Raw genomic sequence first — 21,541 nt, forward strand, 5'->3', positions numbered from 1 at the left:
CTAGCTGCTCTGAGATCTGATCTGATGGTCCTCAGGTCTCACTAAGCAGAACTGATCCGTCCCGTCGGACCAGCGAGGCGTCCAGCTCTCGTTGAAGAGCATCAGTATGAACCTGCACCTCGTTGGAACCAAAGCTACGATGTTGGGGGTTCAGAACTTACTTTTGTCCTTGGTTGCTGTAGTTGTTGTCGTAGGATTCGTAGCCCTGGTCGTCGTACGCCGTCCCGTAGCCGTCGTCGTAATCCTGCAGGACAGAAACGGTTTGGTTAGATTAAACAGGAAATGGACACCATTCTGGAGAGATAGATGCTACACTAGAACCAACGCTGTTCGTGTTGGGAGTCAAACCCAAAGACATGTATGATCTAGTCCAGGACTGGCCAATCAATCAGAGCCACGATTGGTTACTGTGTTCCTGCAAAGATCCACATCAACTACCCATGATCCCTCACTCCCTGCTCTCTCTGAGACATAAAAAATACCATTAGAAAACGGAAAAGGTGAAATCCTGCAATCTGATTGGTTGTTAACTGTGGTATAATGATCTGATTGGTTGTTAACTGTGGTATAATGATCTGATTGGTTGCTAACTGTGGTATATTGATCTGATTGGTTGTTAACTGTGGTATAATGATCTGATTGGTTGTTAACTGTGGTATAATGATCTGATTGGTTGTTAACTGTGGTATAATGATCTGATTGGTTGTTAACTGTGGTATAATGATCTGATTGGTTGTTAACTGTGGTATAATGATCTGATTGGTTGTTAACTGTGGTATAATGATCTGATTGGTTGTTAACTGTGGTATAATGATCTGATTGGTTGTTAACTGTGGTATAATGATCATATACCATATATTAGCAGTAGTAGTAGCTTTGGTCGTCCCATCTTATTTCCTTTTCATTTATTTATTTACTCTTTTATCTTTTTAATGAATTAGCTTCATTGTAACTCGTTGTACTACATGGCCTGTTATTCACTTGTGTTTCCATATGTCAGGAAAGGTCACATGACCAGGAGCTTCTTCTTCAGTCCATAAACATCACCCCATCAAAGCAACCAGTCGTCCTAATTTAGGATAAATGGGACTTATTATGTTCCAGAAGACGAGTCGACCCAGAGTATATACTTATATACTTATATACGCACGCACGCACGCACGCACGCACGCACGCACGCACGCACGCACGCACGCACGCACGCACGCACGCACGCACGCACGCACGCACGCACGCACGCACGCACGCACGCACACACACACACACACACACACACACACCAACTAAGTCTCATTTGCGTGTGTGAAAGTCGGAGACTCGGCAGCTGAATAAAAACTCATCACATCATGTTGTTATTAAACTTCCTAATTCCTGATTAAAAAGCTCAACATTTGCCAAATGACAGAATTCAGATTCTCTCTTTTATCTTTAATCCTCCGGAAACGGAGAAACTCCCGCCGGCGGGAGAGACGGGGAGAGACGTCCTCGTTCCCGAGTAAAATACTTGACGCTGTTTCTCTTAAACTGGGACAGAAAAGTTCCTAGGAACAAACTTCTCCTGCAGAGACGACGACTAAACACTGATTAAAGTAGCACCTTAAATTCTGTTGAGTTGTATTGATACATGATGAAAAATAAAGCTTCTATTCTATTCTATTCTATTCTATTCTATTCTATTCTATTCTATTCTATTCTATTCTCCTCCAGGTTTATTTGTTTATCACAATTCAACACAAGGTAATTCAAAGTGCTTTACATCAACATTAAAAGCAGCAAGACACAATTAAACAGTAAATAACAAATAATATGAGATTTACGGAAAAGAATCAGGGCCAGATTTTTTTTATTGTGCACTTCGAGAAAAAAGCCGAAATGTTGAGATTAATGTTGAAATACAATTTCGAGAATAAAGTCGAAATTTCGTGAATAAAGTCGAACATTTTGACTTTTTTCAACATTTTGACCTTTTTGTCAAAATTGTACTTCAAAATGAATCTCAACATTTCGGCTTTTTTCTCGAAGTGCATAAAGAAAAGAAAATATTTTTCCTCTAAAATATTATTTTCATTTTTCTCCTGCCCTGATTCTCTTCTGTATGAAATAAAATGATAATAAAAGAGGTAGAATAACAGAAAGCAGCAGTTGTTAGTCAGTAAGGGCAGTAGATCCAGCAGGTTCATCTAATTCTTACAATGGTAATAATTACGTTTCTATACGGTCAAAACGTACAAAGACCGGGTCAAATACAGGATTACAAAGTAATCTGTAACTATTGGTACGGTGAATAAAACCAATTTGACAATTCTACGTCACAATGCCTGCATTCATATTTTTTAATTTTGCATGAAAAAGGGTGGTAATTGTCATGTTTACAAGTGCTAGCGATGCTAAGTGCTAAATGGCTGTTGGAGGAAACAGGGAAAGGAACATTTAGGGAATTTCACCCTGACTTCTACTTTGGGGATATTTGCAGTTTGCTAAGTTATTTAAGTCCAGCAGAAACTCCTGCTAATGCTAATGATGCTAATGATAAGAAACATCAACATCACTGGCTCCGTTTAACAACAGCATCAACAATGAAAAATATTTGTAAAATAATTCTCCTCAGGTGAAACTCTGTCTACATCTCTGTAACTCATCACTGGAGACTGAGCTCTGACATCTTTATGGTTTTAATAATTGAACGTGGTCTGTATTGATTTCATATCAGGTTCCTGTTCTTTTCCTTTTCCCCTGGTTTCCAGTAAAAGTCACTCCCAGTGAAAGATGGAAGTTTCTCCTGAGAGGAGGTTGGAGAGAGTCTGGTGAGACACGGCAGGCCTTGGACCCGTAGTGTTCATATATAAGCACAAAGCAAACCCACCAGCTAGTCCGCAGGTACAGTAGCCCGCAGCTCGTCCTCTCAGACAACCGTCCTCTCTCTCCTCTCTGGGATTAAGAGCCGTGTGAAACTTTAACAACGTCTTGTTCCTGCCGTTTATCGGAGCAGCAGCTTCAGTAACAGAGTTACGAGCCGAGAGGAGAGACATGCTCGGTTTATAAATCACACTTTACAAGAACAACGCTGCTCTCCACCGTCTCTAACTGTTGTCAGATATTAGAGCCGCCGCGGCGGCTACAGGAATAACATGATTCACATGATTCAGTTACTAAACAGGATTAGTGACAGTGAGGGGGTGAGGGGGTGAGGGGGTTAGGGAGTTAGGGGGGTTAGTATAGGGGGGTGAGAGGATGATGTTAGAGTCCTAAGTGAGGGTTTATTGGTCTGCCAGAGATGCTGAGAGGAGTGTTGTTGGGAGATAAGGACCGGAGGGGGAGGGTTAGCTGCTAGTAGCATAGCGGCTGTGGTTCAGCTGCTGACACCAGAGCAGCTCTGCAGCCGTCCTGCCTCCATATATATATATATATATATATATATATATGCACATATATACAGCTGACACCAGAGCAGCTCCGCCGCCGTCGTTCCCCGAGGCCTCCACGGCTCCACCACATCCTAACACTTCCTCAGCTCGCTGTCACACACTGATGTCAGGTTTCTGTTCTCTGGTGGAACCTGGGACATGGGTGCAGATCCCGGGGGGCACAGGGGGGGGACATGTCCCCCCCAATTTCTGAAAAACATGAATTGTTCCCCCCAATAAAAATACCCTAAATTATTCAAAATTGAACAAATGTATTTTCAGACTTAAAGGTTGAATATGTAGAATATTTATTAAAAATATATTTCTAAAAAAATAATACATCCACGGTGCGTTTTAACACACCCGAAAAAAACCCGAAACACACACGAAAATAAACCCGAAAAAACCCGAAAATAAACCCAAAAAACCCGAAACACACCCGAAAATAAACCCGAAAAAACCCACAAATAAACCAGAAAAAACCCGAAAAAACCCGAAAATAAACCCGAAAAAACCCGAAAATAAACCCGAAAAACCCGAAACACACCCGAAAATAAACCTGAAAAAACCCGAAAATAAACCCGAAAAAACCCGAAAATAAACCAGAAAATAAACCCGAAAAAACCCGAAAATAAACCAGAATAAACCCGAAAATAAACCCGAAAAAACCCGAAACACACCCGAAAAAACCCGAAAATAAACCTGAAAAAACCCGAAAATAAACCCGAAAAAACCCGAAACACACCCGAAAAAACCCGAAAATAAACCCGAAAAAAACCCAAAAATAAACCCGAAAAAACCCGAAAAAACCCGAAAAAACCCGAAAATAAACCCGAAAAAACCCGAAACACACCCGAAAATAAACCAGAAAAAACCCGAAAATAAACCCGAAAAAAACTCGAAAATTAACATAAAATAAACCTGAAAAAACCCGAAACACACCCGAAAAAACCCGAAAATAAACCCGAAAAAACCCGAAACACACCCGAAAAAAACCCGAAAAAACCCGAAACACACCCGAAAAAACCCGAAAATAAACCCGAAAAAACCCACAAATAAACCCGAAAAAACCCGAAAAAACCCGAAAATAAACCCGAAAAAACCCGAAAATAAACCCGAAAAACCTGAAACACACCCGAAAATAAACCTGAAAAAACCCGAAAATAAACCCGAAAAAACCCGAAAATAAACCAGAAAATAAATTCGAAAAAACCCGAAAATAAACCAGAATAAACCCGAAAATAAACCCGAAAAAACCCGAAACACACCCGAAAAAACCCGAAAATAAACCTGAAAAAACCCGAAAATAAACCCGAAAAAACCCGAAACACACCCGAAAAAACCCGAAAATAAACCCGAAAAAAACCCAAAAATAAACCCGAAAAAACCCGAAAAAACCCGAAAAAACCCGAAAATAAACCCGAAAAAACCCGAAACACACCCGAAAATAAACCAGAAAAAACCCGAAAATAAACCCGAAAAAAACTCGAAAATTAACATAAAATAAACCTGAAAAAACCCGAAACACACCCGAAAAAACCCGAAAATAAACCCGAAAAAACCCGAAACACACCCGAAAAAAACCCGAAAAAACCCGAAACACACCCGAAAAAACCCGAAAATAAACCCGAAAAAACCCACAAATAAACCCGAAAAAACCCGAAAAAACCCGAAAATAAACCCGAAAAAACCCGAAAATAAACCCGAAAAACCTGAAACACACCCGAAAATAAACCTGAAAAAACCCGAAAATAAACCCGAAAAAACCCGAAAATAAACCAGAAAATAAACCCGAAAAAACCCGAAAATAAACCAGAATAAACCCGAAAATAAACCCGAAAAAACCCGAAACACACCCGAAAAAACCCGAAAATAAACCTGAAAAAACCCGAAAATAAACCCGAAAAAACCCGAAACACACCCGAAAAAACCCGAAAAAACCCGAAAATAAACCCAAAAATAAACCCGAAAAAACCCGAAAAAACCCGAAAAAACCCGAAAATAAACCCGAAAAAACCCGAAACACACCCGAAAATAAACCCGAAAAAACCCGAAAATAAACCAGAAAATAAACCCGAAAAAACCCGAAAATAAACCAGAATAAACCCGAAAATAAACCCGAAAAAACCCGAAAATAAACCCGAAAAAACCCGAAACACACCCGAAAAAAACCCGAAAATAAACCCGAAAAAACCCGAAACACACCCGAAAAAACCCGAAAATAAACCCGAAAAAATCCGAAACACACCCGAAAATAAACCCGAATTAAACAACTAGTTTATGGCTCCATATTTCATCCATGTATCAATTGACCATGCATAAAGTAGTCCCATAGGATAAAAGGAAGATGGTGAGAAGAATTTGAGATGAGTGGACACTACATGCCCAAAACCCTTAAAATTATGATTTAGGAATATAACAGTTAAGTAAGCAGTAAAATGATGATTTATGAATAGTTAAGAACAGTTAGTTAACAAGAAAGGTAAGCACAATAAATGATTCCCTGTGCAGTATTTTTTGGTGAGCCTTTACCAATTTATGGCCTGGAATGAGTTGCATATTGGCAAAAAATTAAAAATTAAAATCACGTTGGTGTCCCCCCCAATCCTGACATCGGACCTGCAGCCCTGACCTGGGACACGGCGAGACGCCGCTCAAGAAAAGAAGGCGGTGATCTTTGTTTCTCCCAAAGACCTGAAAGTCTCATGTTTTTTCTCACTTTTAGAGCTTCCAAAAGGTTTTTGTTTCAACAATTTGAGCAATGGAGGAGAAGGTTTTCAAAAATCACAAGTTCACTTCTCACTCTTACAATGGCAGGAATTATATTATATCTTTCTTATATTATATATATTTCTCTGTGCCGGAGCATCGCTGCGATCAGGAGACCAGCAGAGGAACCAGAAACCTCGTCCATCTCTTCACTAAAGACCCGTTAGCAGCAGCTCTTATTCATGTATTCATGTACTACACTCGTTCTGCTCGTTCTGCAGGTAATTTGCAGCGAAGCGGGGAGATTTGTCAGGTAGCAGATGCCCAGAGTCTCCTCTCTTCCTCTCTTCCTCTCTTCCTCTCTTCTTCTCTTCTTCTCTCCTTCTCTTCCTCTCTTCTTCTCTTCCTTTCTCCCCCCTCAGGTCCAGTCAGGGATTCCGTTTACAGCAGCCGTGAGGGGGAACAGCTGGTCCAGGAACCTCCATGACCTCCAGGGCTGGAGCTCTGAGTAAACCTGTCACACCTGGTTAGCTCGGGGCTAACAGACGTGGTTAGCTCGGGGCTAACGGACGCGTGGTTAGCTCCAGGCTAACACCCCACCCCATCACTCAGCTGCTAGCTGCTAGCGTGACGCTAGCGTCTCTGGGGAACCCGAGGCTCAGACTCAGATTTTCATCTCTGACACGTTGGTCTCACGAATCACCGTCCAGGCAGGAACATGTTTACACTCATTTATGCTAATATTTGAGGTATGAAAACATTCATGTTGGAGGTATGAAAACATGGATGTTTGAATATATAATCAGCCGGGAAGGAACACGTTTACACTTCCTTTAGGCAAACAGTTGACGTGTGAAAACATCCATGTTTGAGTTTATAATCAGGCAGAAGTGAGAACTCTGTTAAAGACGTGATGGAGCAGGAAACAAACTAGCCGAACGGTAAAGGTCGTGTTGGAAATATAAAGTTCACCTGAACGACTTCCACAGGATTTAAGACGGTGTTGCTGATCATTATCATCATTGATTAACTATAAATATTCATGGACAAACTGATCATTTTAATGGACAAACTGATCATTTTCATGGATGAATTGATCATTTTCATTAATAAACTGATCATCTTATTAATAAACTGATCATTTTCATTAATAAACTGATCATCTTATTAATAAACTGATCATTTTCATGGATGAACTGATCATCTAAAGCGGAGAAGATCTGCTTCCCTGGTGTTGAGAAAAACATGTCTCCCGTCAAATAGCAGCAAAACAATCGTGCTGTTGAAAAAAGCACCGACCTCCACCAATAAGCTCAGTTTTACATTCCCGCTTCAAAAGATCCCAAATCACCAAAATCACCAAAATCACGTCAATCGAAAGAGTTGGTAGTTAAATAGTTGGTAGTGAAAGAGTTGGTAGTTAAAGAGTTGGTAGATAAAGAGTTGGTAGTGAAAGAGTTGGTAGTTAAAGAGTTGGTAGTTAAACAGTTGGTAGTGAAAGAGTTGGTAGTGAAAGAGTTGGTAGTTAAAGAGTTGGTAGTTAAAGAGTTGGTAGTTAAAGAGTTGGTAGTTAAAGAGTTGGTAGTGAAAGAGTTGGTAGTGAAAGAGTTGGTAGTGAAATAGTTGGTAGTGAAAGAGTTGGTAGATAAAGAGTTGGTAGATAAAGAGTTGGTAGATAAAGAGTTGGTAGTTAAAGAGTTGGTAGTTAAAGAGTTGGTAGTTAAAGAGTTGGTAGTGAAAGAGTTGGTAGTGAAAGAGTTGGTAGTGAAATAGTTGGTAGTGAAAGAGTTGGTAGTGAAAGAGTTGGTAGTGAAAGAGTTGGTAGTTAAAGAGTTGGTATATAAGAGTTGGTAGTTACAGAGTTGGTAGATAAAGAGTTGGTAGTTAAAGAGTTGGTAGTTAAAGAGTTGGTAGTTAAAGAGTTGGTAGTGAAAGAGTTGGTAGTGAAAGAGTTGGTAGTGAAATAGTTGGTAGTGAAAGAGTTGGTAGTGAAAGAGTTGGTAGTGAAAGAGTTGGTAGTTAAAGAGTTGGTATATAAGAGTTGGTAGTTACAGAGTTGGTAGTTAAAGAGTTGGTAGATAAAGAGTTGGTAGTTAAAGAGTTGGTAGTGAAAGAGTTGGTAGTGAAAGAGTTGGTAGTGAAAGAGTTGGTAGTTAAAGAGTTGGTGGATAAAGAGTTGGTAGTGAAAGAGTTGGTAGTGAAAGAGATGGTAGTTAAAGAGTTGGTAGTTAAAGAGTTGGTAGTTAAAGAGTTGGTAGTTAAAGAGTTGGTAGTGAAAGAGTTGGTAGTTAAAGAGTTGGTAGTTAAAGAGTTGGTAGTGAAAGAGTTGGTAGTGAAAGAGTTGGTAGTGAAAGAGTTGGTAGTGAAAGAGTTGGTAGTTAAAGAGTTGGTAGTTAAAGAGTTGGTAGTGAAAGAGTTGGTAGTGAAAGAGTTGGTAGTTAAAGAGTTGGTAGATAAAGAGTTGGTAGTGAAAGAGTTGGTAGTTAAAGAGTTGGTAGTTAAAGAGTTGGTAGTGAAATAGTTGGTAGTGAAAGAGTTGGTAGTGAAAGAGTTGGTAGTTAAAGAGTTGGTAGTTAAAGAGTTGGTAGTGAAAGAGTTGGTAGTGAAAGAGTTGGTAGATAAAGAGTTGGTAGTTACAGAGTTGGTAGTTAAAGAGTTGGTAGTTAAAGAGTTGGTAGATAAAGAGTTGGTAGTTACAGAGTTGGTAGTTAAAGAGTTGGTAGTTATATAGTTGGTAGTTAAATAGTTGGTAGTTAAAGAGTTGGTAGTGAAAGAGTTGGTAGTTAAAGAGTTGGTAGTTAAAGAGTTGGTAGTTAAAGAGTTGGTAGTGAAAGAGTTGGTAGTTAAACAGTTGGTAGTGAAAGAGTTGGTAGTGAAAGAGTTGGTAGTGAAATAGTTGGTAGTGAAAGAGTTGGTAGATAAAGAGTTGGTAGATAAATAGTTGGTAGTTAAAGAGTTGGTGGATAAAGAGTTGGTAGTGAAAGAGTTGGTAGTGAAAGAGTTGGTAGTGAAAGAGTTGGTAGTGAAAGAGTTGGTAGTGAAAGAGTTGGTAGTTAAAGAGTTGGTAGTTAAAGAGTTGGTAGTTAAAGAGTTGGTAGTGGAAGAGTTGGTAGTTAAAGAGTTGGTGGATAAAGAGTTGGTAGTGAAAGAGTTGGTAGTTAAAGAGTTGGTAGTGAAAGAGTTGGTAGAGAAAGAGTTGGTAGTGAAAGAGTTGGTAGTGAAAGAGTTGGTAGTTAAAGAGTTGGTAGTGAAAGAGTTGGTAGTTAAAGAGTTGGTAGTTATATAGTTGGTAGTTAAATAGTTGGTAGTTAAAGAGTTGGTAGTGAAAGAGTTGGTAGTGAAAGAGTTGGTAGTTAAAGAGTTGGTAGTTAAAGAGTTGGTAGTGAAAGAGTTGGTAGTTAAACAGTTGGTAGTGAAAGAGTTGGTAGTGAAAGAGTTGGTAGTGAAATAGTTGGTAGTGAAAGAGTTGGTAGATAAAGAGTTGGTAGATAAATAGTTGGTAGTTAAAGAGTTGGTGGATAAAGAGTTGGTAGTGAAAGAGTTGGTAGTGAAAGAGTTGGTAGTGAAAGAGTTGGTAGTGAAAGAGTTGGTAGTGAAAGAGTTGGTAGTTAAAGAGTTGGTAGTTAAAGAGTTGGTAGTTAAAGAGTTGGTAGTGGAAGAGTTGGTAGTTAAAGAGTTGGTGGATAAAGAGTTGGTAGTGAAAGAGTTGGTAGTTAAAGAGTTGGTAGTGAAAGAGTTGGTAGAGAAAGAGTTGGTAGTGAAAGAGTTGGTAGTGAAAGAGTTGGTAGTTAAAGAGTTGGTAGTGAAAGAGTTGGTAGTTAAAGAGTTGGTAGTGAAAGAGTTGGTAGAGAAAGAGTTGGTAGTGAAAGAGTTGGTAGTTAAAGAGTTGGTAGTGAAAGAGTTGGTAGTGAAAGAGTTGGTAGTTAAAGAGTTGGTAGATAAAGAGTTGGTAGTGAAAGAGTTGGTAGTGAAATAGTTGGTAGTGAAAGAGTTGGTAGATAAAGAGTTGGTAGTTAAAGAGTTGGTAGATAAAGAGTTGGTAGTTAAAGAGTTGGTAGTTAAAGAGTTGGTAGATAAAGAGTTGGTAGTTACAGAGTTGGTAGTTAAAGAGTTGGTAGTTATAGAGTTGGTAGTTAAAGAGTTGGTAGTTAAAGAGTTGGTAGTGAAAGAGTTGGTAGTTAAAGAGTTGGTAGATAAAGAGTTGGTAGTTAAAGAGTTGGTAGTTAAAGAGTTGGTAGATAAAGAGTTGGTAGTTACAGAGTTGGTAGTTACAGAGTTGGTAGTTAAACAGTTGGTAGTGAAAGAGCTGGTAGTGAAAGAGTTGGTAGTGAAATAGTTGGTAGTGAAAGAGTTGGTAGATAAAGAGTTGGTAGTTAAAGAGTTGGTAGATAAAGAGTTGGTAGTTACAGAGTTGGTAGTTAAAGAGTTGGTAGTTAAATAGTTGGTAGTTAAACAGTTGGTAGTGAAAGAGTTGGTAGTTAAAGGGTTGGTAGTGAAAGAGTTGGTAGTGAAAGAGTTGGTAGTTAAAGAGTTGGTGGATAAAGAGTTGGTAGTGAAAGAGTTGGTAGTGAAAGAGTTGGTAGTGAAAGAGTTGGTAGTTAAAGAGTTGGTGGATAAAGAGTTGGTAGTGAAAGAGTTGGTAGTGAAAGAGTTGGTAGTGAAAGAGTTGGTAGTTAAAGAGTTGGTAGTGGAAGAGTTGGTAGTTAAAGAGTTGGTGGATAAAGAGTTGGTAATGAAAGAGTTGGTAGTGAAAGAGTTGGTAGTGAAAGAGTTGGTAGTTAAAGAGTTGGTAGTTAAAGAGTTGGTAGTGAAAGAGTTGGTAGATAAAGAGTTGGTAGTTAAAGAGTTGGTAGTGAAAGAGTTGGTAGTGAAAGAGTTGGTAGTTAAAGAGTTGGTAGTTAAAGAGTTGGTAGTGAAAGAATTGGTAGTGAAAGAGTTGGTAGTGAAAGAGTTGGTAGTTAAAGAGTTGGTAGATAAAGAGTTGGTAGTGAAAGAGTTGGTAGTTAAAGAGTTGGTAGTGAAATAGTTGGTAGTGAAAGAGTTGGTAGTGAAAGAGTTGGTAGTTAAAGAGTTGGTAGATAAAGAGTTGGTAGTTATAGAGTTGGTAGTGAAATAGTTGGTAGTGAAAGAGTTGGTAGCTACAGGGTTGGTAGTTAAAGAGTTGGTAGTGAAAGAGTTGGTAGATAAAGAGTTGGTAGTTATAGAGTTGGTAGTGAAATAGTTGGTAGTGAAATAGTTGGTAGTTATAGAGTTGGTAGTGAAAGAGTTGGTAGTGAAAGAGTTGGTAGTGAAAGAGTTGGTAGTGAAAGAGTTGGTAGTGAAAGAGTTGGTAGTTAAAGAGTTGGTAGATAAAGAGTTGGTAGTGAAAGAGTTGGTAGTTAAAGAGTTGGTAGTGAAATAGTTGGTAGTGAAAGAGTTGGTAGCTACAGAGTTGGTAGTTAAAGAGTTGGTAGTTAAAGAGTTGGTAGATAAAGAGTTGGTAGTTACAGAGTTGGTAGTTAAAGAGTTGGTAGTTATATAGTTGGTAGTTAAAGAGTTGGTAGTTAAAGAGTTGGTAGTGAAAGAGTTGGTAGTTAAACCGTTGGTAGTGAAAGAGTTGGTAGTGAAAGAGTTGGTAGATAAATAGTTGGTAGTGAAAGAGTTGGTAGTGAAAGAGTTGGTAGATAAAGAGTTGGTGGTTAAAGAGTTGGTAGTTAAATAGTTGGTAGATAAAGAGTTGGTAGATAAAGAGTTGGTAGTTAAAGAGTTGGTAGTTAAATAGTTGGTAGATAAAGAGTTGGTAGTTACAGAGTTGGTAGTTAAAGAGTTGGTAGTTAAATAGTTGGTAGTTAAAGAGTTGGTGGATAAAGAGTTGGTAGTGAAAGAGTTGGTAGTGAAAGAGTTGGTAGTGAAAGAGTTGGTAGTTAAAGAGTTGGTAGTTAAAGAGTTGGTAGTTAAAGAGTTGGTAGTGGAAGAGTTGGTAGTTAAAGAGTTGGTGGATAAAGAGTTGGTGGTGAAAGAGTTGGTAGTTAAAGAGTTGGTAGTGAAAGAGTTGGTAGATAAATAGTTGGTAGTGAAAGAGTTGGTAGTGAAAGAGTTGGTAGTGAAAGAGTTGGTAGTTAAAGAGTTGGTGGATAAAGAGTTGGTAGTGAAAGAGTTGGTAGTGAAAGAGTTGGTAGTGAAAGAGTTGGTAGTTACAGAGTTGGTAGTTAAAGAGTTGGTAGTTAAAGAGTTGGTAGATAAAGAGTTGGTAGTTACAGAGTTGGTAGTTAAAGAGTTGGTAGTTATATAGTTGGTAGTTAAAGAGTTGGTAGTTAAGAGTTGGTAGTGAAAGAGTTGGTAGTTAAAGAGTTGGTAGTTAAAGAGTTGGTAGTTAAAGAGTTGGTAGTGAAAGAGTTGGTAGTTAAACAGTTGGTAGTGAAAGAGTTGGTAGTGAAAGAGTTGGTAGTGAAAGAGTTGGTAGATAAAGAGTTGGTAGTTACAGAGTTGGTAGTTAAAGAGTTGGTAGTGAAAGTGTTGGTAGTTAAAGAGTTGGTAGTGAAATAGTTGGTAGTGAAAGAGTTGGTAGATAAAGAGTTGGTAGATAAATAGTTGGTAGTTAAAGAGTTGGTGGATAAAGAGTTGGTAGTGAAAGAGTTGGTAGTGAAAGAGTTGGTAGTGAAAGAGTTGGTAGTTAAAGAGTTGGTAGTTAAAGAGTTGGTAGTGGAAGAGTTGGTAGTTAAAGAGTTGGTGGATAAAGAGTTGGTAGTGAAAGAGTTGGTAGTTAAAGAGTTGGTAGTTAAAGAGTTGGTAGTTAAAGAGTTGGTAGTGAAAGAGTTGGTAGTTAAAGAGTCGGTAGTTAAAGAGTTGGTAGTGAAAGAGTCGGTAGTGAAAGAGTTGGTAGTGAAAGAGTTGGTAGATAAAGAGTTGGTAGTTAAATAGTTGGTAGTTAAAGTGTTGGTAGATAAAGAGTTGGTAGTTAAAGAGTTGGTAGTGAAAGAGTTGGTAGTTAAAGAGTTGGTAGTGAAAGAGTCGGTAGTTAAAGAGTTGGTAGTGAAAGAGTCGGTAGTGAAAGAGTTGGTAGTGAAAGAGTTGGTAGATAAAGAGTTGGTAGTTAAAGAGTTGGTAGTTAAATAGTTGGTAGTTAAAGAGTTGGTAGATAAAGAGTTGGTAGTTAAAGAGTTGGTAGTGAAAGAGTTGGTAGTTAAAGAGTTGGTAGTGAAAGAGTTGGTAGTTAAAGAGTTGGTGGATAAAGAGTTGGTAGTGAAAGAGTTGGTAGTTAAAGAGTTGGTAGTTAAAGAGTTGGTAGTGGAAGAGTTGGTAGTGAAAGAGTTGGTAGTTAAAGAGTTGGTAGTTAAAGAGTTGGTAGTGAAAGAGTTAGTAGTGAAAGAGTTGGTAGTTAAAGAGTTGGTAGTTAAAGAGTTGGTAGTGAAAGAGTTGGTAGTTAAAGAGTTGGTAGTGAAAGAGTTGGTAGTTAAAGAGTTGGTAGTTAAAGAGTTGGTAGTGAAATAGTTGGTAGTTAAAGAGTTGGTAGTTAAAGAGTTGGTAGTGAAATAGTTGGTAGTTATAGAGTTGGTAGTGAAAGAGTTGGTAGTTAAAGAGTTGGTAGTTAAAGAGTTGGTAGTTAAAGAGTTGGTAGTGAAAGAGTTGGTAGTTAAAGAGTTGGTAGTTAAAGAGTTGGTAGTTAAAGAGTTGGTAGTGAAATAGTTGGTAGTTATAGAGTTGGTAGTTAAAGAGTTGGTAGTTATAGAGTTGGTAGTTAAAGAGTTGGTAGTTAAAGAGTTGGTAGTGAAAGAGTTGGTAGTTAAAGAGTTGGTAGATAAAGAGTTGGTAGTTAAAGAGTTGGTAGTGAAAGAGTTGGTAGTGAAAGAGTTGGTAGTGAAAGAGTTGGTAGTTAAAGAGTTGGTAGTGAAAGAGTTGGTAGTGAAATAGTTGGTAGTGAAAGAGTTGGTAGTTAAAGAGTTGGTAGTGAAAGAGTTGGTAGTTAAAGAGTTGGTAGTGAAACAGTTGGTAGTTAAAGAGTTGGTAGTTAAAGAGTTGGTAGTTAAAGAGTTGGTAGTGAAATAGTTGGTAGTTAAAGAGTTGGTAGTTAAAGAGTTGGTAGTGAAATAGTTGGTAGTGAAAGAGTTGGTAGTTAAAGAGTTGGTAGTGAAATAGTTGGTAGTGAAAGAGTTGGTAGTGAAAGAGTTGGTAGTTAAAGAGTTGGTGGATAAAGAGTTGGTAGTGAAAGAGTTGGTAGTGAAAGAGTTGGTAGATAAAGAGTTGGTAGATAAAGAGTTGGTAGTTACAGAGTTGGTAGTTAAAGAGTTGGTAGTTAAAGAGTTGGTAGTTAAAGAGTTGGTAGTGAAAGAGTTGGTAGATAAAGAGTTGGTAGTTAAATAGTTGGTAGTTAAAGAGTTGGTAGATAAAGAGTTGGTAGTTACAGAGTTGGTAGTTAAAGAGTTGGTAGTTAAATAGTTGGTAGTTAAACAGTTGGTAGTGAAAGAGTTGGTAGTTAAAGGGTTGGTAGTTAAAGAGTTGGTAGTTAAAGGGTTGGTAGTTAAAGAGTTGGTGGATAAAGAGTTGGTAGTTAAAGAGTTGGTAGTTAAAGAGTTGGTAGTGAAATAGTTGGTAGTTAAAGAGTTGGTAGTTATAGAGTTGGTAGTTAAAGAGTTGGTAGTGAAAGAGTTGGTAGATAAAGAGTTGGTAGTTATAGAGTTGGTAGTTAAAGAGTTGGTAGTTAAAGAGTTGGTAGTGAAAGAGTTGGTAGATAAAGAGTTGGTAGATAAAGAGTTGGTAGTTACAGAGTTGGTAGTTAAAGAGTTGGTAGTTAAAGAGTTGGTAGTTAAAGAGTTGGTAGTGAAAGAGTTGGTAGTGAAAGAGTTGGTAGATAAAGAGTTGGTAGTGAAAGAGTTGGTAGTGAAAGAGTTGGTAGTGAAAGAGTCGGTAGTTAAAGAGTTGGTAGTGAAAGAGTCGGTAGTGAAAGAGTTGGTAGTGAAAGAGTTGGTAGATAAAGAGTTGGTAGTTAAATAGTTGGTAGTTAAAGTGTTGGTAGATAAAGAGTTGGTAGTTACAGAGTTGGTAGTTAAAGAGTTGGTAGTTAAATAGTTGGTAGTGGAAGAGTTGGTAGTTAAAGAGTTGGTAGTGAAAGAGTTGGTAGATAAAGAGTTGGTAGTTAAAGAGTTGGTAGTTAAAGAGTTGGTAGTGGAAGAGTTGGTAGTGAAAGAGTTGGTAGTTAAAGAGTCGGTAGTTAAAGAGTTGGTAGTGAAAGAGTCGGTAGTGAAAGAGTTGGTAGTGAAAGAGTTGGTAGATAAAGAGTTGGTAGTTAAATAGTTGGTAGTTAAAGTGTTGGTAGATAAAGAGTTGGTAGTTAAAGAGTTGGTAGTGAAAGAGTTGGTAGTTAAAGAGTTGGTAGTGAAAGAGTCGGTAGTTAAAGAGTTGGTAGTGAAAGAGTCGGTAGTGAAAGAGTTGGTAGTGAAAGAGTTGGTAGATAAAGAGTTGGTAGTTAAATAGTTGGTAGTTAAAGTGTTGGTAGATAAAGAGTTGGTAGTTACAGAGTTGGTAGTTAAAGAGTTGGTAGTTAAATAGTTGGTAGTGGAAGAGTTGGTAGTTAAAGAGTTGGTAGTGAAAGAGTTGGTAGATAAAGAGTTGGTAGTTAAAGAGTTGGTAGTTAAAGAGTTGGTAGTGGAAGAGTTGGTAGTGAAAGAGTTGGTAGTTAAAGAGTTGGTAGTGAAAGAGTTGGTAGTTAAAGAGTTGGTAGTTAAAGAGTTGGTAGTTAAAGAGTTGGTAGTGAAATAGTTGGTAGTTATAGAGTTGGTAGTGAAATAGTTGGTAGTGAAAGAGTTGGTAGTTAAAGAGTTGGTAGTTAAAGAGTTGGTAGTGAAATAGTTGGTAGTTATAGAGTTGGTAGTTAAAGAGTTGGTAGTTATAGAGTTGGTAGTTAAAGAGTTGGTAGTTAAAGAGTTGGTAGTGAAAGAGTTGGTAGTTAAATAGTTGGTAGTGAAAGAGTTGGTAGTTAAAGAGTTGGTAGATAAAGAGTTGGTAGTTAAAGAGTTGGTAGTGAAAGAGTTGGTAGTGAAATAGTTGGTAGTGAAAGAGTTGGTAGATAAAGAGTTGGTAGTTAAAGAGTTGGTAGTGAAAGAGTTGGTAGTGAAATAGTTGGTAGTTAAAGAGTTGGTAGTGAAATAGTTGGTAGTTATAGAGTTGGTAGTGAAAGAGTTGGTAGTGAAAGAGTTGGTAGTTAAAGAGTTGGTAGTTAAAGAGTTGGTAGTGAAATAGTTGGTAGTGAAAGAGTTGGTAGTTAAAGAGTTGGTAGTTACAGAGTTGGTAGTTAAAGAGTTGGTAGTTAAATAGTTGGTAGTTAAACAGTTGGTAGTGAAAGAGTTGGTAGTTAAAGGGTTGGTAGTTAAAGAGTTGGTGGATAAAGAGTTGGTAGTTAAAGGGTTGGTAGTTAAAGAGTTGGTAGTGAAATAGTTGGTAGTTAAAGAGTTGGTAGTTATAGAGTTGGTAGTTAAAGAGTTGGTAGTGAAAGAGTTGGTAGATAAAGAGTTGGTAGTTATAGAGTTGGTAGTTAAAGAGTTGGTAGTTAAAGAGTTGGTAGTGAAAGAGTTGGTAGATAAAGAGTTGGTAGATAAAGAGTTGGTAGTTACAGAGTTGGTAGTTAAAGAGTTGGTAGTTAAAGAGTTGGTAGTTAAAGAGTTGGTAGTGAAAGAGTTGGTAGATAAAGAGTTGGTAGTTAAATAGTTGGTAGTTAAAGAGTTGGTAGATAAAGAGTTGGTAGTTACAGAGTTGGTAGTTAAAGAGTTGGTAGTTAAATAGTTGGTAGTGGAAGAGTTGGTAGTTAAAGAGTTGGTGGATAAAGAGTTGGTAGTGAAAGAGTTGGTAGTTAAAGAGTTGGTAGTTAAAGAGTTGGTAGTGGAAGAGTTGGTAGTTAAAGAGTTGGTGGATAAAGAGTTGGTAGTGAAAGAGTTGGTAGTTAAAGAGTTGGTAGTTAAAGAGTTGGTAGTTAAAGAGTTGGTAGTGAAAGAGTTGGTAGTTAAAGAGTTGGTAGTGAAAGAGTTGGTAGTGAAAGAGTTGGTAGTTAAAGAGTTGGTAGTGAAAGAGTTGGTAGTTAAAGAGTTGGTAGTGAAAGAGTTGGTAGTTAAATAGTTGGTAGATAAAGAGTTGGTAGTTAAAGAGTTGGTAGTGAAAGAGTTGGTAGTGAAATAGTTGGTAGTGAAAGAGTTGGTAGATAAAGAGTTGGTAGTTAAAGAGTTGGTAGTGAAATAGTTGGTAGTGAAATAGTTGGTAGTGAAAGAGTTGGTATATAAAGAGTTGGTAGTTAAAGAGTTGGTAGTTAAAGAGTTGGTAGTGAAAGAGTTGGTAGTGAAATAGTTGGTAGTTAAAGAGTTGGTAGTGAAATAGTTGGTAGTTATAGAGTTGGTAGTGAAAGAGTTGGTAGTGAAAGAGTTGGTAGTTAAAGAGTTGGTAGTTAAAGAGTTGGTAGTGAAATAGTTGGTAGTGAAAGAGTTGGTAGTTAAAGAGTTGGTAGTGAAAGAGTTGGTAGATAAAGAGTTGGTAGATAAAGAGTTGGTAGTTACAGAGTTGGTAGTTAAAGAGTTGGTAGTTAAAGAGTTGGTAGTTAAAGAGTTGGTAGTGAAAGAGTTGGTAGATAAAGAGTTGGTAGTTAAATAGTTGGTAGTTAAAGAGTTGGTAGATAAAGAGTTGGTAGTTACAGAGTTGGTAGTTAAAGAGTTGGTAGTTAAATAGTTGGTAGTTAAACAGTTGGTAGTGAAAGAGTTGGTAGTTAAAGAGTTGGTGGATAAAGAGTTGGTAGTGAAAGAGTTGGTAGTGAAAGAGTTGGTAGTGAAAGAGTTGGTAGTTAAAGAGTTGGTAGTGAAAGAGTTGGTAGTGAAAGAGTTGGTAGTTAAAGAGTTGGTAGTTAAAGAGTTGGTAGTGGAAGAGTTGGTAGTTAAAGAGCTGGTGGATAAAGAGTTGGTAGTGAAAGAGTTGGTAGTGAAAGAGTTGGTAGTGAAAGAGTTGGTAGTGAAAGAGTTGGTAGTTAAAGGGTTGGTAGTTAAAGAGTTGGTGGATAAAGAGTTGGTAGTTAAAGAGTTGGTAGTTAAAGAGTTGGTAGTGAAATAGTTGGTAGTTAAAGAGTTGGTAGTTATAGAGTTGGTAGTTAAAGAGTTGGTAGTGAAAGAGTTGGTAGATAAAGAGTTGGTAGTTATAGAGTTGGTAGTTAAAGAGTTGGTAGTTAAAGAGTTGGTAGTGAAAGAGTTGGTAGATAAAGAGTTGGTAGATAAAGAGTTGGTAGTTACAGAGTTGGTAGTTAAAGAGTTGGTAGTTAAAGAGTTGGTAGTTAAAGAGTTGGTAGTGAAAGAGTTGGTAGATAAAGAGTTGGTAGTTAAATAGTTGGTAGTTAAAGAGTTGGTAGATAAAGAGTTGGTAGTTACAGAGTTGGTAGTTAAAGAGTTGGTAGTTAAATAGTTGGTAGTGGAAGAGTTGGTAGTTAAAGAGTTGGTGGATAAAGAGTTGGTAGTGAAAGAGTTGGTAGTTAAAGAGTTGGTAGTTAAAGAGTTGGTAGTGGAAGAGTTGGTAGTTAAAGAGTTGGTGGATAAAGAGTTGGTAGGGAAAGAGTTGGTAGTTAAAGAGTTGGTAGTTAAAGAGTTGGTAGTTAAAGAGTTGGTAGTGAAAGAGTTGGTAGTTAAAGAGTTGGTAGTGAAAGAGTTGGTAGTTAAAGAGTTGGTAGTTAAAGAGTTGGTAGTTAAAGAGTTGGTAGTTAAAGAGTTGGTAGTTAAAGAGTTGGTAGTGAAATAGTTGGTAGTTATAGAGTTGGTAGTGAAAGAGTTGGTAGTTAAAGAGTTGGTAGTTAAAGAGTTGGTAGTGAAAGAGTTGGTAGTTAAAGAGTTGGTAGTTAAAGAGTTGGTAGTTAAAGAGTTGGTAGTGAAATAGTTGGTAGTTATAGAGTTGGTAGTTAAAGAGTTGGTAGTTATAGAGTTGGTAGTTATAGAGTTGGTAGTTAAAGAGTTGGTAGTTAAAGAGTTGGTAGTGAAAGAGTTGGTAGTTAAAGAGTTGGTAGTGAAATAGTTGGTAGTTAAAGAGTTGGTAGATAAAGAGTTGGTAGTTAAAGAGTTGGTAGTGAAAGAGTTGGTAGTTAAAGAGTTGGTAGTGAAAGAGTTGGTAGATAAAGAGTTGGTAGTTAAAGAGTTGGTAGTGAAATAGTTGGTAGTGAAATAGTTGGTAGTGAAAGAGTTGGTATATAAAGAGTTGGTGGATAAAGAGTTGGTAGTGAAAGAGTTGGTAGTGAAAGAGTTGGTAGTTATAGAGTTGGTAGTGAAAGAGTTGGTAGTTAAAGAGTTGGTAGTTAAAGAGTTGGTAGTGAAAGAGTTGGTAGTGAAATAGTTGGTAGTTATAGAGTTGGTAGTGAAAGAGTTGGTAGTTAAAGAGTTGGTAGTTAAAGAGTTGGTAGTTAAAGAGTTGGTAGTGAAAGAGTTGGTAGTTAAAGAGTTGGTAGTGAAAGAGTTGGTAGTTAAAGAGTTGGTAGATAAAGAGTTGGTAGTTAAAGAGTTGGTAGTGAAAGAGTTGGTAGTGAAATAGTTGGTAGTGAAAGAGTTGGTAGATAAAGAGTTGGTAGTTAAAGAGTTGGTAGTGAAAGAGTTGGTAGTGAAATAGTTGGTAGTTAAAGAGTTGGTAGTGAAATAGTTGGTAGTTATAGAGTTGGTAGTGAAAGAGTTGGTAGTGAAAGAGTTGGTAGTTAAAGAGTTGGTAGTTAAAGAGTTGGTAGTGAAATAGTTGGTAGTGAAAGAGTTGGTAGTTAAAGAGTTGGTAGTTACAGAGTTGGTAGTTAAAGAGTTGGTAGTTAAATAGTTGGTAGTTAAACAGTTGGTAGTGAAAGAGTTGGTAGTTAAAGGGTTGGTAGTTAAAGAGTTGGTGGATAAAGAGTTGGTAGTTAAAGAGTTGGTAGTTAAAGAGTTGGTAGTGAAATAGTTGGTAGTGAAAGAGTTGGTAGTTAAAGAGTTGGTAGTGAAATAGTTGGTAGTGAAATAGTTGGTAGTGAAAGAGTTGGTAGTGAAATAGTTGGTAGTGAAAGAGTTGGTAGTGAAAGAGTTGGTAGTGAAAGAGTTGGTAGTGAAAGAGTTGGTAGTGAAAGAGTTGGTAGTTAAAGAGTTGGTAGTGAAATAGTTGGTAGTGAAAGAGTTGGTAGTGAAAGAGTTGGTAGTTAAAGAGTTGGTAGTTAAAGAGTTGGTAGTTAAAGAGTTGGTTGGTTGGTGGCTACAATATGTGAGTAGTTTCTAGTAAAAAACTGCTTTCTTATCCCTCTGGCAGATGCTTCTGCTTTCACCAGATTGATGAACACGGCGTGTTTCCAGTCTGGATACGATCAAAGCTAACGAGCTAGCGGTGGATTCTCTCGTGTTACTCACGTATTCTCCATAGGAGTCCTGCACCACCGGGGGGGCCGGCCTGTAGCCGGCGGCGGTGGGGGGGGGCGGGGCCCCCCGGGCCCTCTGGCCCCCCCTCCCTCTGGAGGCCGGAGGCCTGCTGGGCGGAGCTCCGCCTCTGGGCGCTGCCCCCCGGGGGACGGCCGCGTGGGGGGGCGGGACGCCGCCGCGGGTCCTGCAAGACAAAGACCAGGGGGGTCAGATGAAGGGGGAAAAATACATTTTGTGTCCTGAAATGCCCTGGATTCCCAAAACACAGCTTTAGTCAGCCATGCACCTGCTGTTTATCATAACAAGGTGCCGCAAGGTGCTGAGGTAAAGGTAAAAAGACGCGAGAGCCGGAAGTTCGGGTTCAGAGTCTGCTGTGGGTCTAGTGCACGACGCCCAGCGTGGTTTCTTTGGCCTACTCTGTATCAGGACTGTTCGGCTCTCCAGTCTCGTGTCGAGGTAAGAGTATGAGGCCTTGAACCTTTGTAATTATGTGTGCGTAATATTGCTCTGCCATTTGTGGGGGATAACTTGACACCTTGTCCTAGCAAAAAGAGTAATTGTGTGTGTGTCTTCTATGCAAATGCTTGCTTTTCTTGCTGGTAATAAAGATCCATATGTAATTATAGCAAAAGCGAGTGTGTGTGTGTGATTCATTTTGGTACAGCCGACCACTTCTAGAACCTTAAAGTGAGATTTTCTCCCAAAACATCAGATCACATGACCTGGGGGGGGGGCACCAGGGGGGGCACCGCAGCCCTCGTTGGAGGATGCTGCTAATAGCGGTGCGTCATCAGCATAGCTGAGGTAGTTGAGTCTTAAAAACACACTTTCACCTAGTTTTGTTGTTGTCAGCCTGTTTCTATTCTAGTCAGATCTATCATTTTAGTTGTTATTAGTTTTAGCTGAACCCGACTGAGATGGTGGAGCTCAGGAAAACATCTGTACAGAAGAATGAGACTAAATCCTCCATCAGACGTCTGGATCTGAACTGTATCCAAGCGCTGGGAGCTTTTACATAAAAAAAGATTAGTAGTTTAAAAGAGGAGGAACTAACACACACACACACACACACACCCC

The 21,541-nt window shown here is 38.4% G+C and overlaps 1 protein-coding gene across 1 annotated transcript in view; it reads right to left on the reverse strand.

The window, feature by feature from the left end:
- khdrbs3 (KH domain containing, RNA binding, signal transduction associated 3) overlaps window positions 1-21,541 on the reverse strand; it is a 120,386-nt gene that overhangs the window by 24,602 nt on the left and 74,243 nt on the right. The window contains exons 6-7 of the mRNA XM_061742266.1: window positions 20,456-20,648; window positions 162-244 (exon numbers count right to left, since the gene is read on the reverse strand). Coding sequence (XP_061598250.1) covers window positions 162-244; window positions 20,456-20,648 — 276 coding nt within the window. The remainder of the gene's footprint in view (window positions 1-161; window positions 245-20,455; window positions 20,649-21,541) is intronic.

This window comes from Cololabis saira, chromosome 15 (genome assembly GCF_033807715.1).
Source record: "Cololabis saira isolate AMF1-May2022 chromosome 15, fColSai1.1, whole genome shotgun sequence".
Classification (NCBI taxonomy): domain Eukaryota; kingdom Metazoa; phylum Chordata; class Actinopteri; order Beloniformes; family Belonidae; genus Cololabis; species Cololabis saira.